We start from the raw sequence: 13,861 nt of genomic DNA, 5'->3' as shown, positions 1-13,861 counted from the left end.
CACCAACGCGGTGCCCGCGGGCACCAGGTAGCCCGTAAGGACCAGATGAGTAGCCCACTGGCCTGTTCTAAAAATAGCTCAAATAGCAGCACTTACCAGTGAGCTGCCTCGATTTTTAAAATTGTATTTATTTACTAGCAAGCTGGTCTCGCTTTGCTCGACATTTTTAATTCTAAGAGAGACAAAACTCAAATAGAATTTGAAAATCCAAGAAAATATTTGAAAGACTTGGTCTTCGCTAACTGACAAAGAAACAGATAACAGATTTTGGGTCCAGTTCAAAATGTGACATGATTTATTTAAAAATTGGAGTTGACTTTTGTATTTTACATGAGTTATTATTTGTACAAACATGGTGCAAAGTAACTCATGATTTGTTAATAAATGATAGTGGCTAGCCAGTTAAAATGGGATATTGTGATTTCACAAGACTGTCTTAGAAGTGATCATTTGAAAATGTTCAATTTGAAAAATGTGCACTTAGAGAAAATATAAAAATAAAGTGTTGCATATTGATATTTATCTGTTTCTATATATATTTATTGTGAGAAATCATTAAGATGATCAGTGTTTCCACAAAAAAAAATATCATTAATTAATAATAATAACATAGATTTAAAGGTAAATTGAGCAAATTGGCTATTTCTGGCAATTTATTTAAGTGTGTATCAAACTGGTAGCCCTTCGCATTAATCACTACCCAAGAAGTAGCTCTTGGGTTCAAAAAGGTTGGTGACCCCTGATCTAGACGTAGGCTAAACTACTGCAACGCACTTCTTGTCGGGATCCCCCAGCAAGAACAACGCTCTCCCTGACCACCTGAGGGCACCACAGACTGTGGATGCTTTTAAAAAAGGCTTAAAAACCCTTCTTTTTAAAAAGGCCTTTTTTTTTTTAGATATATGCATACTAGTTTTAGCTATTTGGCTGTTCTAGTTTTTATTTTTCTTTATTTTTTATTATCTTTTAATTTTTTTTTAATACACTAGCACTTTGAGGTTGTTTACTCAATGTAAAGTGCTTTTTACAAATAAAATCTATTATACAATAGCTCACCGGCGTCACAATGTAAACAAATGCCATGGGTGGATCTACACCTGACATCCACTGTAATGATACCAAGTACAGGCGAGTATCTAGTCGATACTACTATGTGATCATTTTCAGCATCACAAAATCATTTTTTATTTAAAAAAAAATGCATATTATGTTCATAAACTCGGGAAATACGTCTCTGGACACATGAGGACTTAAATTATGACCAATGTATGATCCTGTAACTACTTGGTATCGGATCGATAACCATATTTGTGGTATCATCCAAAACTAATGTAAAGTATCAAATAAGAGAAGAATAGGTGATTATTACATTTGAACAGAAGTGTAGATAGAACATGTTAATAGAGAAAATAAGCAAGATATTAACAGTTAATGAACAAGTAGATTAATAACTCATTTTCTACCGCTTGTCCTTAATAATGTGTACAAAATAATAGGTGTATAAATGACACAATATGTTACTGCATAGACTAATTAGGAGTCTTCGTTTGTTTACTTACTAATAAAAGACAAGCTGTCTAGTATGTTCACTATTTTATTTAAGGACTAAATTACAATAATAAACATGTTTAATGTACCCTAAGATTTTTGGTTAAAATAAAGCCAACAATGCCATTTTTGTGGTCCGTTAGCTAATTTTAGACCCATGTAGCCAGGTAGCTTACATCAAAGCTCCAAAGAGTGACAATGGACTGTGAATCCAGTTTTTTTTCAAATGTATAAAACACAATGAGCTGGATGAATGAGAACATTTATACACATGGAGACAATCTGTGATGATTGGTTGGTGTTTGTGTGATGAGTCACAATTGGCTAAGGTTAGGGCCAAACATTAAAAACTGGCCAATCAGAGTCAACATAAGGCGGGTCATTGAAACTACTTAGCAAAATCATGCTCTCATCTCACATGACGACGGTGTTGTGTGTCAAAACACAATAATTGTACACTTGAAAATGGCAGAGGAATTGTCTCCCGCAGATGAGATGTTTCCTTTAGTGATGAAGACGACGTGCAGGAGAAGCACAATAATGCGTGTCCTTGGCCATATTTAGACAAATGTATGCATTTAGAGAAAACAAAGCCCACAACCTTAGTTTTTAGTTGTTTACTCTGCAAACCAAAATCATAACTGCTCTCTTCATCTAAGACGTCCAACACAAATTGAACACACATTAAGTGAAAAGATTTACTGCACATAACCATTACCAAGTGTTCCCAATCAACACACAAGTCATTGCTTTTTTTGTTTTTTTTAGAGATGTCCGATAATGGCTTTTTTGCCGATATCCGATATTGTCCAACTCTTAATTAGCGATTCCGATATCAACCGATACCGATATATACAACACATTATTATGCCTAATGTTGTTGTGACGCCCCGCTGGATGCATTAAACAATGTAACAAGGTTTTCCAAAATAAATCAACTCAAGTTATGGAAAAAAAGTGCCAACATGGCACTGCCATATTTATTATTGAAGTCACAAAGTGCATTCTTTTTTTTTAACATGCCTCAAAACAGCAGCTTGGAATTTGGGACATGCTCTCCCTGTATATTGTAGTGTCCTGGAAGACTTAGTGCTGCAAGGGGTTCTGGGTATTTGTTGTGTTGTGTTTATGTTGCGTTACGGTGCGGATGTTCTCCCGAAATGTGTTTGTCATTCTTGTTTGGTGTGGGTTCACACATATTTGTAACAGTGTTAAAGTTGTTTATACGTCCACCCTCAGTGTGACCTGTATGGCTGTTGACCAAGTATGCCTTGCATTCACTTGTGTGTGTGAAAAGCCGTAGATATTATGTGACTTGGCCGGCACGCAAAGGCAGTGCCTTCAAGGTTTATTGGCGCTCTGTACTTCTCCCTACGGCCGTGTACACAACGGCCTTTTAAAAAGTCATACATTTTACTTTTTGAAACCGATACCGATAATTTCCGATATCACATTTTAAAGCATTTATCGGCCGATAATATCAGCAGTCCGATATTATCGGACATCTCTAGTGAAGTGAAGTGAATTACATTTATATAGCGCTTTTTCTCAAGTGACTCAAAGCGCTTTACATAGTGAAACCCAATATCTAAGTTACATTCAAACCAGTGTGGGTGGCACTGGGAGCAGGTGGGTAAAGTGTCTTGCCCAAGGACACAACGGCAGTGACTAGGATGGCGGAAGCGGGGATCGAACCTGCAACCCTCAAGTTGCTGGCACGGCCGCTCTACCAACCGAGCTATACCGCCCCACTCTACTTGTGAGTGTTGATGACACAGCTTTGCAACACTTGATATTCTAGTTTCAAGCATGTTTTACTCAATATAGCTCATAACATCTCAGCAACAAGCTGTAATATCTTACTGACATCATTTAGGACAGGGGTGTCCAAAGTGCGGCCCGGGGGCCATTTGCGGCCCACAGCTAATTGTTTAGCGGCCCGCCACATATTCTGGAAATGCTATTGCAAAAATTAAAAATTAACATTAAAAAAAGTGGAATGGGGTGGAATCTAACGAGGAACAGCTGCAATGTTGACACAAAGCTGCCATGCAGGCTGTTTGTTTTTCTTTTGTCTTTCTTTATTTTGCTTTTTTTGCCATTGCTCAAAATTTTTTTTTTTTTTTTTTAAAATTAAATGCTATAATCAATTATTGATCTATTCAAGGCTCCAATTACTTCAAATATTTCACTTTAAAATGTTTTATGTGGAAAATATTGCATATATTGTGTGGTTGCCATATAAAAAGAATGTTTTCTTTGACCTAAGAGCATAAAACAAACAAAATAATAGTTCGAACGTAAAATGGACAGATATATCTGAAGTTGATCTCGTAATTTAAGTGTTGAAAGTAAAAAAAAATATGATAAAAATGTATCACGTTCTGAGTGGGGGACCTTTTGGATCCCAAATATATTTAATGGGATTTTATTGATCTTTTCACTGTGATTAATCAAAAATAATAATTAATTAAAATCAAAGGTGTCCTGCATTATTGATCTTTTTAGGGCTTCAATGACTTCCCATCAAACATTGCTTTCTGAATGTTTTGGGCGGTGGGGAAAATACTGCATATTTCACTTTTATTGTTGTCTTTGACAGAAAAAGCATAAAACCTTTTTTTTAATGTTATATCAACCTGAAGTTGATATAGAGATTTACCGTAAGTAGGGATGTCCGATAATATCGGCCTGCCGATATTATTGGACGATAAATGCGTTAAAATGTAATATCGGAAATTATCGGTATCGGTTTTTTTTATTATCTGTATCGTTTATTTTTTTTTTATTTTTTTTTTTTTTTTTTTTAAATTAAATCAACATAAAAAACACAAGATACACTTAGAATTAGTGCACCAACCCAAAAAACCTCCCTCCCCCCATTTCTTTCTGTTATTAATATTCTGCTTCCTACATTATATATCAATATATATCAATACAGTCTGCAAGGGATACAGTCCGTAAGCACACATGATTGTGCGTGCTGCTGCTCCACTAATAGTACTAACCTTTAACACTTCATTTTACTCCTTGTCATTAATTACTAGTTTCTATGTAACTGTTTTTATATTGTTGTACTTTCTTTTTTAGTCAAGAAAATGTTTTTAATTTAGTTATCTTATTTTATTTTATTTTTTTTAAAAGTACCTTATCTTCACCATACCTGGTTGTCCAAATTAGGCATAATAATGTGTTAATTCCACGACTGCATATATCGGTTGATATCGGTATCGGTAATTAAAGAGTTGGACAATATCGGAATATCGGATATCGGCAAAAAGCCATTATCGGACATCCCTAACTGTAAGCGTTAAATAAAAAAAAATAATAATAATGTGACTTATTTTTAACATTTTATGACTGAGACCCTTTATATTTATATATTTTGTTATGATTTGAAAATGAAAAATATCAAAATGGCCGCCGCATGCTTTAATTTTTCCGTGTGGCCCTCAATGGAAAAAGTTTGGACACCCCTGATTTTGGACCAAACCCCTTAAAACAAGTAAAACACTCTAACATCAAATCTGCTTGTGAGAAGAATGATCTTATCAGACAGAAAATAAGCAAATATCAGCCTTATTTGACATATTTCAGTTTTTGCAGTGATAGCTTTTTAAAAATTGACAGCCAACATGATTTGTCAGCACATATTTTACACACTCGTGCAATTCTGTGTTGTTTCCACACCTGGCGAGCACGTACCTGCTGCAGCTGGCGGCGCTGCCAACACAGTGTTCCATTTGGCCCCAATGTTGTGTTGAGCTCATCTTTACCTGGCGAGCACGTACCTGCTGCAGCTGGCGGCGCTGCCAACACAGTGTTCCATTTGGCCCTAATGTTGTGTTGAGCTCATCTTTACCTGGCGAGCACGTACCTGCTGCAGCTGGCGGCGCTGCCAACACAGTGTTCCATTTGGCCCCAATGTTGTGTTGAGCTCATCTTTACCTGGCGAGCACGTACCTGCTGCAGCTGGCGGCGCTGCCAACACAGTGTTCCATTTGGCCCCAATGTTGTGTTGAGCTCATGTTTACCTGGCGAGCACGTACCTGCTGCAGCTGGCGGCGCTGCCAACACAGTGTTCCATTTGGCCCTAATGTTGTGTTGAGCTCATCTTTACCTGGCGAGCACGTACCTGCTGCAGCTGGCGGCGCTGCCAACACAGTGTTCCATTTGGCCCCAATGTTGTGTTGAGCTCATCTTTACCTGGCGAGCACGTACCTGCTGCAGCTGGCGGCGCTGCCAACACAGTGTTCCATTTGGCCCCAATGTTGTGTTGAGCTCATCTTTACCTGGCGAGCACGTACCTGCTGCAGCTGGCGGCGCTGCCAACACAGTGTTCCATTTGGCCCCAATGTTGTGTTGAGCTCATCTTTACCTGGCGAGCACGTACCTGCTGCAGCTGGCGGCGCTGCCAACACAGTGTTCCATTTGGCCCCAATGTTGTGTTGAGCTCATCTTTACCTGGCGAGCACGTACCTGCTGCAGCTGGCGGCGCTGCCAACACAGTGTTCCATTTGGCCCTAATGTTGTGTTGAGCTCATCTTTACCTGGCGAGCACGTACCTGCTGCAGCTGGTGGCGCTGCCAACACAGTGTTCCATTTGGCCCCAATGTTGTGTTGAGCTCATCTTTACCTGGCGAGCACGTACCTGCTGCAGCTGGCGGCGCTGCCAACACAGTGTTCCATTTGGCCCCAATGTTGTGTTGAGCTCATGTTTACCTGGCGAGCACGTACCTGCTGCAGCTGGCGGCGCTGCCAACACAGTGTTCCATTTGGCCCTAATGTTGTGTTGAGCTCATCTTTACCTGGCGAGCACGTACCTGCTGCAGCTGGCGGCGCTGCCAACACAGTGTTCCATTTGGCCCCAATGTTGTGTTGAGCTCATCTTTACCTGGCGAACACGTACCTGCTGCAGCTGGCGGCGCCGCCAACACAGTGTTCCATTTGGCCCTAATGTTGTGTTGAGCTCATGTTGACGTCACGATTACGTGCGTCTGCGACTGAGCAGCTGGGATGTGTCCTGATGGATGGAGTGTCCAATGTGCATGACTTGAGTGTTTCAAAAACAAAAGCTGAATACCGAAGCTCCAGGTGCCCACTGCGATGTCGCTCTTAATGAATACCCTATTTTTCAGACTATAAGGCGCACATCAAATCCGTTCATTTTCTCAAAGTGGGCCTTATAACCCGCCGCGCCTAATGTACGGAATCATTTTGGTTGTGCTCACCGACCTCGAAGCTATTTTATTTGGCACATGGTGAAATGATAAGTGTGACCAGTAGATGGCAGCCACACATAAGAGATACGTGCAGACTCACAATATGACTCAAGTAAACAACGCCAACATTTGATATGTTCCATTGAAAATATAGAACATATAAAAAATGTATCAAAATGTTTCGGTACGACTTTGGTAAGCTATGAAGCCACACCACTTGATGGATTGTTCTGTGCTTCAACTTAGGAGTATTATTATGGTGTGTGTATAAGATAAGACATATTATCCGGCGTTTTGTTTCGCAATACATGTACTGTAAATGTATAATGTATTTATATGGTTCACATTTGAGTAATGATGTACAATAGACTGTATTTATATTGTTCACATGTGAATAATGCTGTATAATAGACTGTATTTATGTTATTCACATGTGAATAATGCTGTATAATAGACTGTATTTATATTATTCACATGTGAATAATGCTGTGTAATAGACTGTATTTATATTATTCACATGTGAATAATGCTGTGTAATAGACTGTATTTATATTGTTCACATGTGAATAATGCTGTATAATAGACTGTATTTATATTATTCACATGTGAATAATGCTGTGTAATAGACTGTATTTATATTGTTTACATGTGAATAATGCTGTATAATAGACTGTATTTATATTATTCACGTGTGAATAATGCTGTATAATAGACTGTATTTATGTTATTCACATGTGAATAATGCTGTATAATAGACTGTATTTATATTGTTCACATGTGAATAATACTGTATAATACACTTTATTTATGTTATTCACATGTGAATAATGCTGTATAATAGACTGCATTTATGTTATTCACATGTGAATAATGTTGTATAATAGACTGTATTTATGTTATTCACATGTGAATAATGCTGTATAATAGACTGTATTTATATTATTCATATGTGAATAATGCTGTATAATAGACTGTATTTATGTTATTCACATGTGAATAATGCTGTGTAATAGACTGTATTTATATTGTTTACATGTGAATAATGCTGTATAATAGACTGTATTTATGTTATTCACATGTGAATAATACTGTATAATAGACTGTATTTATATTACTCACATGTGAATAATGCTGTATAATAGACTGTATTTATATTATTCACGTGTGAATAATGCTGTATAATAGACTGTATTTATGTTATTCACATGTGAATAATGCTGTATAATAGACTGTATTTATATTGTTCACATGTGAATAATACTGTATAATACACTTTATTTATGTTATTCACATGTGAATAATGCTGTATAATAGACTGCATTTATGTTATTCACATGTGAATAATGTTGTATAATAGACTGTATTTATGTTATTCACATGTGAATAATGCTGTATAATAGACTGTATTTATATTATTCATATGTGAATAATGCTGTATAATAGACTGTATTTATGTTATTCACATGTGAAGTGAAGTGAAGTGAATTATATTTATACAGCGCTTTTTCTCTAGTGACTCAAAGCGCTTTACATCGTGAAACCCAATATCTAAGTTACATTTAAACCAGTGTGGGTGGCACTGGGAGCAGGTGGGTAAAGTGTCTTGCCCAAGGACACAACGGCAGTGACCAGGATGGCGGAAGCGGGGATCGAACCTGGAACCCTCAAGTTGCTGGCACGGCCGCTCTACCAACCGAGCTGTATTCACATGTAAAAAATACCTAAGTGTTTATTGTCTATTGTGAGCGAACTGTGGTGCTGAATTTCCCCCAGGGATCAACAAAGTACTTTCTATGCTATTCTATTCTTTTCTAATATTATGCAAAAGCAACTTTTCTTACATTCTGGTACCTGCTGATCTGTATTTGGGATCCGCATAAGTCCAGAAAAAGTTGCGCGTGTCCGCCTTTGTAGTCCGTCGTCGATAAGCTTCTTCTTTTTCTCTATCTTCTTGTTATGTGACATTCATCCTCCACTGTTGCCATTTCTGATATAAAGTAGTGTCAAGTTCTTACTTATATCTGTCAGTAAACTCGCCATGAAAGCACTAAAACATACCGGTGTAGTGACTTTACATTATTCACCCAAGGAACTTTAGTTATTAGAGAGTTCCGGTCGGACACTTTTTCACGGGACAGTTTTGTTTGTTTGGCGTTGTTGTTTTTTCCGGATGAGAAATGTCTACATTCGCACTGAGGTGTTCGTGCATGAACAAGCGTGCTTTGACTTTGTGGATTATTTTGCATCTTTCTGCTTATTTGTACTGTGCAAAATGGTGTTGTTGTTTTTTTTGTTTTTTTTTTTATAACTGACGAGAGGAAGAAACACATTGATTAGATGAAACGTCTACATTCGCACACAGGTGCTCGTACATGAACAAGCGTGCTTTGCCTTTGTGGATTATTTTGCATCTTTCTCCTTATTTCTACTGAGCAAAATGGTGTTTTTTTTTGTTTTTTTTAAAATAACTGACAAGAGGAAGAAACACATTGATTAAATGAAACATCTACATCAGCACACAGGTGCTCGTACATGAGCAAGTGTGCTTTGATTTTGACTTTGTGGATTATTTTGCATCTTTCTGCTTATTTCTACTGTGCAAAATGGCACAGTTATTTTTTTTAAAATAACTGACAAGAGGAAGTAACACATTGATTACATGAAACGTCTACCTCCGCACACTGGTGCTTGTGCATGAACAAGCGTGCTTTGACTTTGTGGATTATTTTGCTTTTTTCTGCTTATTTCTACTGTGCAAAATGGTGGGGTTTTTTTTATAACAGATGAGAGGAAGAAACACATTGATTACATGAAACGTCTACATTCGCACAGAGGTGCTTGTGCATGAACAAGCGTGCTTTGACTTTGTGGATTATTTTGCATCTTTCTGCTTATTTATTCTTCCAAATGGCGTTGTTTTTTTGTTTTTTTTAATAACTGACGAGAGGAAGAAACACATTGAATACATGAAACGTCTACATCCGCACACAGGTGATCGTGCATGAGCAAGTGTGCTTTGACTTTGACTTTGTAGATTATTTTGCATCTTTCTCCTTATTTCTATTGTGCAAAATGGCGTTTTTTTTTAAAAATAACTGACAAGAGGACGAAACACATTGAATACATGAAACGTCTACATTCGCACAGAGGTGCTCGTGCATGAACAAGCGTGCTTTGCCTTTGTGGATTATTTTGCATCTTTCTGCCTATTTCTTGTGTGCAAAATGGCGTTTTTTTTGTTCTTGTTTTTTTTAAATAACTGACGAGAGGAAGAAACACATTGATTACATGAAACAACTACATCCACGCAGAGGTGCTCGTGCATGAACAAGCGTGCTTTGTTTTTGTGGATTATTTTGCATCTTTCTGCTTATTTCTTCTGAACAAAATGGTGTTTGTTTGTTTTTTTGTTCGTTTTTTTAAATAACTGACAAGAGGAAGAAACACGTTGATTACATGAAACGTCTACAGCCGCGCAGAGGTGCTTGTGAATGAACAAGCGTGCTTTGCCTTTGTGGATTATTTTGCATCTTTCCATTTATTTCTACTGTGCAAAATGGCGTTTTTTGTTGTTGTTGTTTTTTTTAAATAACTGACAAGAGGAAGAAACACATTGATTACATGAAACGTCGTGCATGAGCGAGCGTGCTTTGACTTTGACTTTGTGGATTATTTTGCATCTTTCCACTTATCTCTACTGTGCAAAATGGCGTTTTTGTTTTGTTTTTGTTTTTTAATGACTGACAAGAGGAAGAAACACATTGATTACATGAAACGTCGTGCATGAACACGCGTGCTTTGACTTTGACTTTGTGGATTATTTTGCATATTTCCGGTTCTTATTAGTAACCGGCAGGAAGAGTGATTGCATAGACAATGTGACATGTTCAGGTAGGCTGCCTGTGTGTGTGCGTGTGTGTGTGTGTGTGTGTGTGTGTGTGTGTGTGTGTGTGTGTGTGTGTGTGTGTGTGTGTGTGTGTGTGTGTGTGTGTGTGTGTGTGTGTGTGTGTGTGTGTGTGTGTGTGTGTGTGTGTGTGTGTGTGTGCTCTCTTGATCCTAAAGCCCTCTAAGTGGTTATCGTCACTGCTGCTGTGGGAAGGAGCGAGCAGGCCATGACTTCCTTTTGTCACTTATCGCCGGGCTGTGCTCCAGTGGTGCCGTAATGTTTAGTCAAGCCGATACTGTCGCCACACTCTTCTTACACCATTGTTCGGCACGGTGGTAGTGCGCCAAGTGCACAATTACTGTGTTTTTAGACCTAACACACGCCGCTTGTGTGTAAGCACTTCCACTTGACAGGACGGGCTTTGTGGTGGATCTGCTCGGAGGTCCGGGCTCTGATAACATCGCTGAGTTCTGCGTCCTCCTCTGTCTCTTTCCCACTCTCTTTTCATTTCAGCACATCTAAAACCTTTCTTTTTCGGAGCGGGAATCACAGAATAACTTCAAAAACAATATGATTACAATGTTTTGCAGACCATATCTATGTCACTGAGGAGGGAGAAATTCGTAGAATAAGTACAAACCCCAAAAGCAGTGAAGTTGTCACGTTGTGTAAATGGTAAATAAAAAGAGAATACAACAAATCCTTTTCAACTTATATTCAATTGAATAGACTGCAAAGACAAGATATTTAACGTTCAAACTGGTCAACTTTGCTCATTTTTTGCAAATATTAGCTCATTTGGAATTTGATGCCTGCAACGTGTTTCAAAAAAACTGGCACAAGTGGCAAAAAAGACTGAGAAAGTCGAGGAATGCTCATCAAAGACTTCCACAGGTGAACAGGCTAATTGGGAACGGGTGGGTGCCATGATTGGGTATAAAAGCAGCTTCCGTGAAATGCTCAGTCATTCACAAACAAGGACGGGTGAGGGTCACCACTTTGTCAACAAATGCCTGAGCAAATTGTTTAAGAACAACATTTCTCAAGCAGCTATTGCAAGGAATTGAGGGATTTCACCATCTACGCTCCGTAATATCATCAAAACTTTCAGAGAATCTGGAAAAATCACTGCAATTAAGCGGCAATGCCTATGACCTTCCATCCCTCAGGCAGTACTGCATCAAAAAGCGACATCAGTGTGTAAAGGATATCACCACATGGGCTCAGGAACACTTCAGAACACCGCTGTCAGTAACTACAGTTGGTCGCTACATCTGCAAGTGCAAGTTAAAACTCTACTATGCAAAGCGAGAGCCATTTATCAACAACACCCAGAAACGCCGCCGGCTTCGCTGGGCCCGAGCTCATCTAAGATGAATTGACGCAAAGTGCAAAAGTGTTCCGTGAATAAAACTTTATTTATTCAAACCAATAAGTTTCCTCCATAAATTTCTGTTTTTCATTTAGTTGCTGAATCAATGAAAAAAAACGTGTCTTTAAACCCTCTTCAAAATGAATGGAGTCTATGTTGACCTCCCAAGTGTTGTTACTCACACACAAACATGTATGTAACACAAATAAAACTGTAACCTGTTTTCAAGGAAAAAAAAAATGAGAATTTATTTCTACCAGTACCTACTGGACTAGGCTTGCATTCATCCTTTTGTCTTCCCTTTTTCTACTAAATCAATCAATCAAAGTTTACTTATATAGCCCTAAATCACGAGACTCAAAGGGCTATACAAGCCACAACGACATCATCGGCTCAGATCCCACATCAGGGCAAGGAAAAACTCAACCCAATGGGATAACCATGAGAAACCTTAATAGTGTGAGAGTCCAGTCCATAGTGGATCTAACATAATAGTGAGAGAGTCCAGTCCATAGTGGATCTAACATAATAGTGAGAGTCCAGTCCATAGTGGATCTAACATAATAGTGAGAGTCCAGTCCATAGTGGATCTAACATAATAGTGAGAGTCCAGTCCATAGTGGATCTAACATAATAGTGAGAGTCCAGTCCATAGTGGATCTAACATAATAGTGAGAGTCCAGTCCATAGTGGATCTAACATAATAGTGAGAGTCCAGTCCATAGTGGATCTAACATAATAGTGAGAGTCCAGTCCATAGTGGATCTAACATAATAGTGTAAGAGTCCAGTCCATAGTGGATCTAACATAATAGTGAGAGTCCAGTCCATAGTGGATCTAACATAATAGTGTGAGAGTCCAGTCCATAGTGGATCTAACATAATAGTGTGAGAGTCCAGTCCATAGTGGATCTAACATAATAGTGAGAGTCCAGTCCATAGTGGATCTAACATAATAGTGAGAGTCCAGTCCATAGTGGATCTAACATAATAGTGTGAGAGTCCAGTCCATAGTGGATCTAACATAATAGTGTGAGAGTCCAGTCCATAGTGGATCTAACATAATAGTGTAAGAGTCCAGTCCATAGTGGATCTAACATAATAGTGAGAGTCCAGTCCATAGTGGATCTAACATAATAGTGAGAGTCCAGTCCATAGTGGATCTAACATAATAGTGAGAGTCCAGTCCATAGTGGGGCCCGCAGGAGACCATCCCGAGAGGAGACAGGTCAGCAGCACAGCGACGTCCCCAACCAATGCACAGATGAGTGGTCCACGCTGGGTCCCGACCCTGGACAGCTAGCTCCTCATCTGTGGTCACCGAATCTGTGGCCCCCCTCTCCATGAAGGAGAGGGGGGCAGAGCAGAAAAGAAACGGCAGATCAACTGGTCTAAAAAGGGGGTCTATTTAAAGGCTAGAGTATACAAATGAGTTTTAAGATGGGACTTCTACTGAGGTAGCATCTCTAACTGTTACTGCTAGAACATTCCAGAGTACTGGAGCCCCAATAGAAAACGCTCTATAACCCGCAGACTTGTTTGGGGGGTCTCTGGGAATCACTAATAAGCCAAAGCAAAAGTGGTCAGCACTTTAAAAGACTCTCCTTTTTGGCACCTGCAGGCTGACAAGCACAGCAAGACCATGGCCGACCGCTTCGACTGCGACAATTGCAAGGAGTCCTTGTACGGCCGCAAGTACATCCAGTCGGACAGCAGCCCCTACTGCATCCCCTGTTACGACAGCCTCTTCTCCAACACCTGTGACGAGTGCAAGGAGCTGATTGGCCATGACGCCAGGGTAGGAGTTTGTTTTCATTTGCACGCCCCCCAAAAA

At 39.1% G+C, this 13,861-nt stretch overlaps 1 protein-coding gene across 1 annotated transcript in view; it reads left to right on the top strand.

The window, feature by feature from the left end:
• The window catches only part of fhl3a (four and a half LIM domains 3a), a 106,881-nt gene that overhangs the window by 80,325 nt on the left and 12,695 nt on the right, over nt 1-13,861 (top strand). The window contains exon 2 of the mRNA XM_062062405.1: nt 13,649-13,825. Coding sequence (XP_061918389.1) covers nt 13,670-13,825 — 156 coding nt within the window. The 5' untranslated portion in view covers nt 13,649-13,669. The remainder of the gene's footprint in view (nt 1-13,648; nt 13,826-13,861) is intronic.

The sequence above is a fragment of the Entelurus aequoreus genome, linkage group LG11 (assembly GCF_033978785.1).
Source record: "Entelurus aequoreus isolate RoL-2023_Sb linkage group LG11, RoL_Eaeq_v1.1, whole genome shotgun sequence".
NCBI classification, from domain to species: Eukaryota; Metazoa; Chordata; class Actinopteri; order Syngnathiformes; family Syngnathidae; genus Entelurus; species Entelurus aequoreus.
This window is presented reverse-complemented; position numbering and strand designations above follow the sequence as displayed.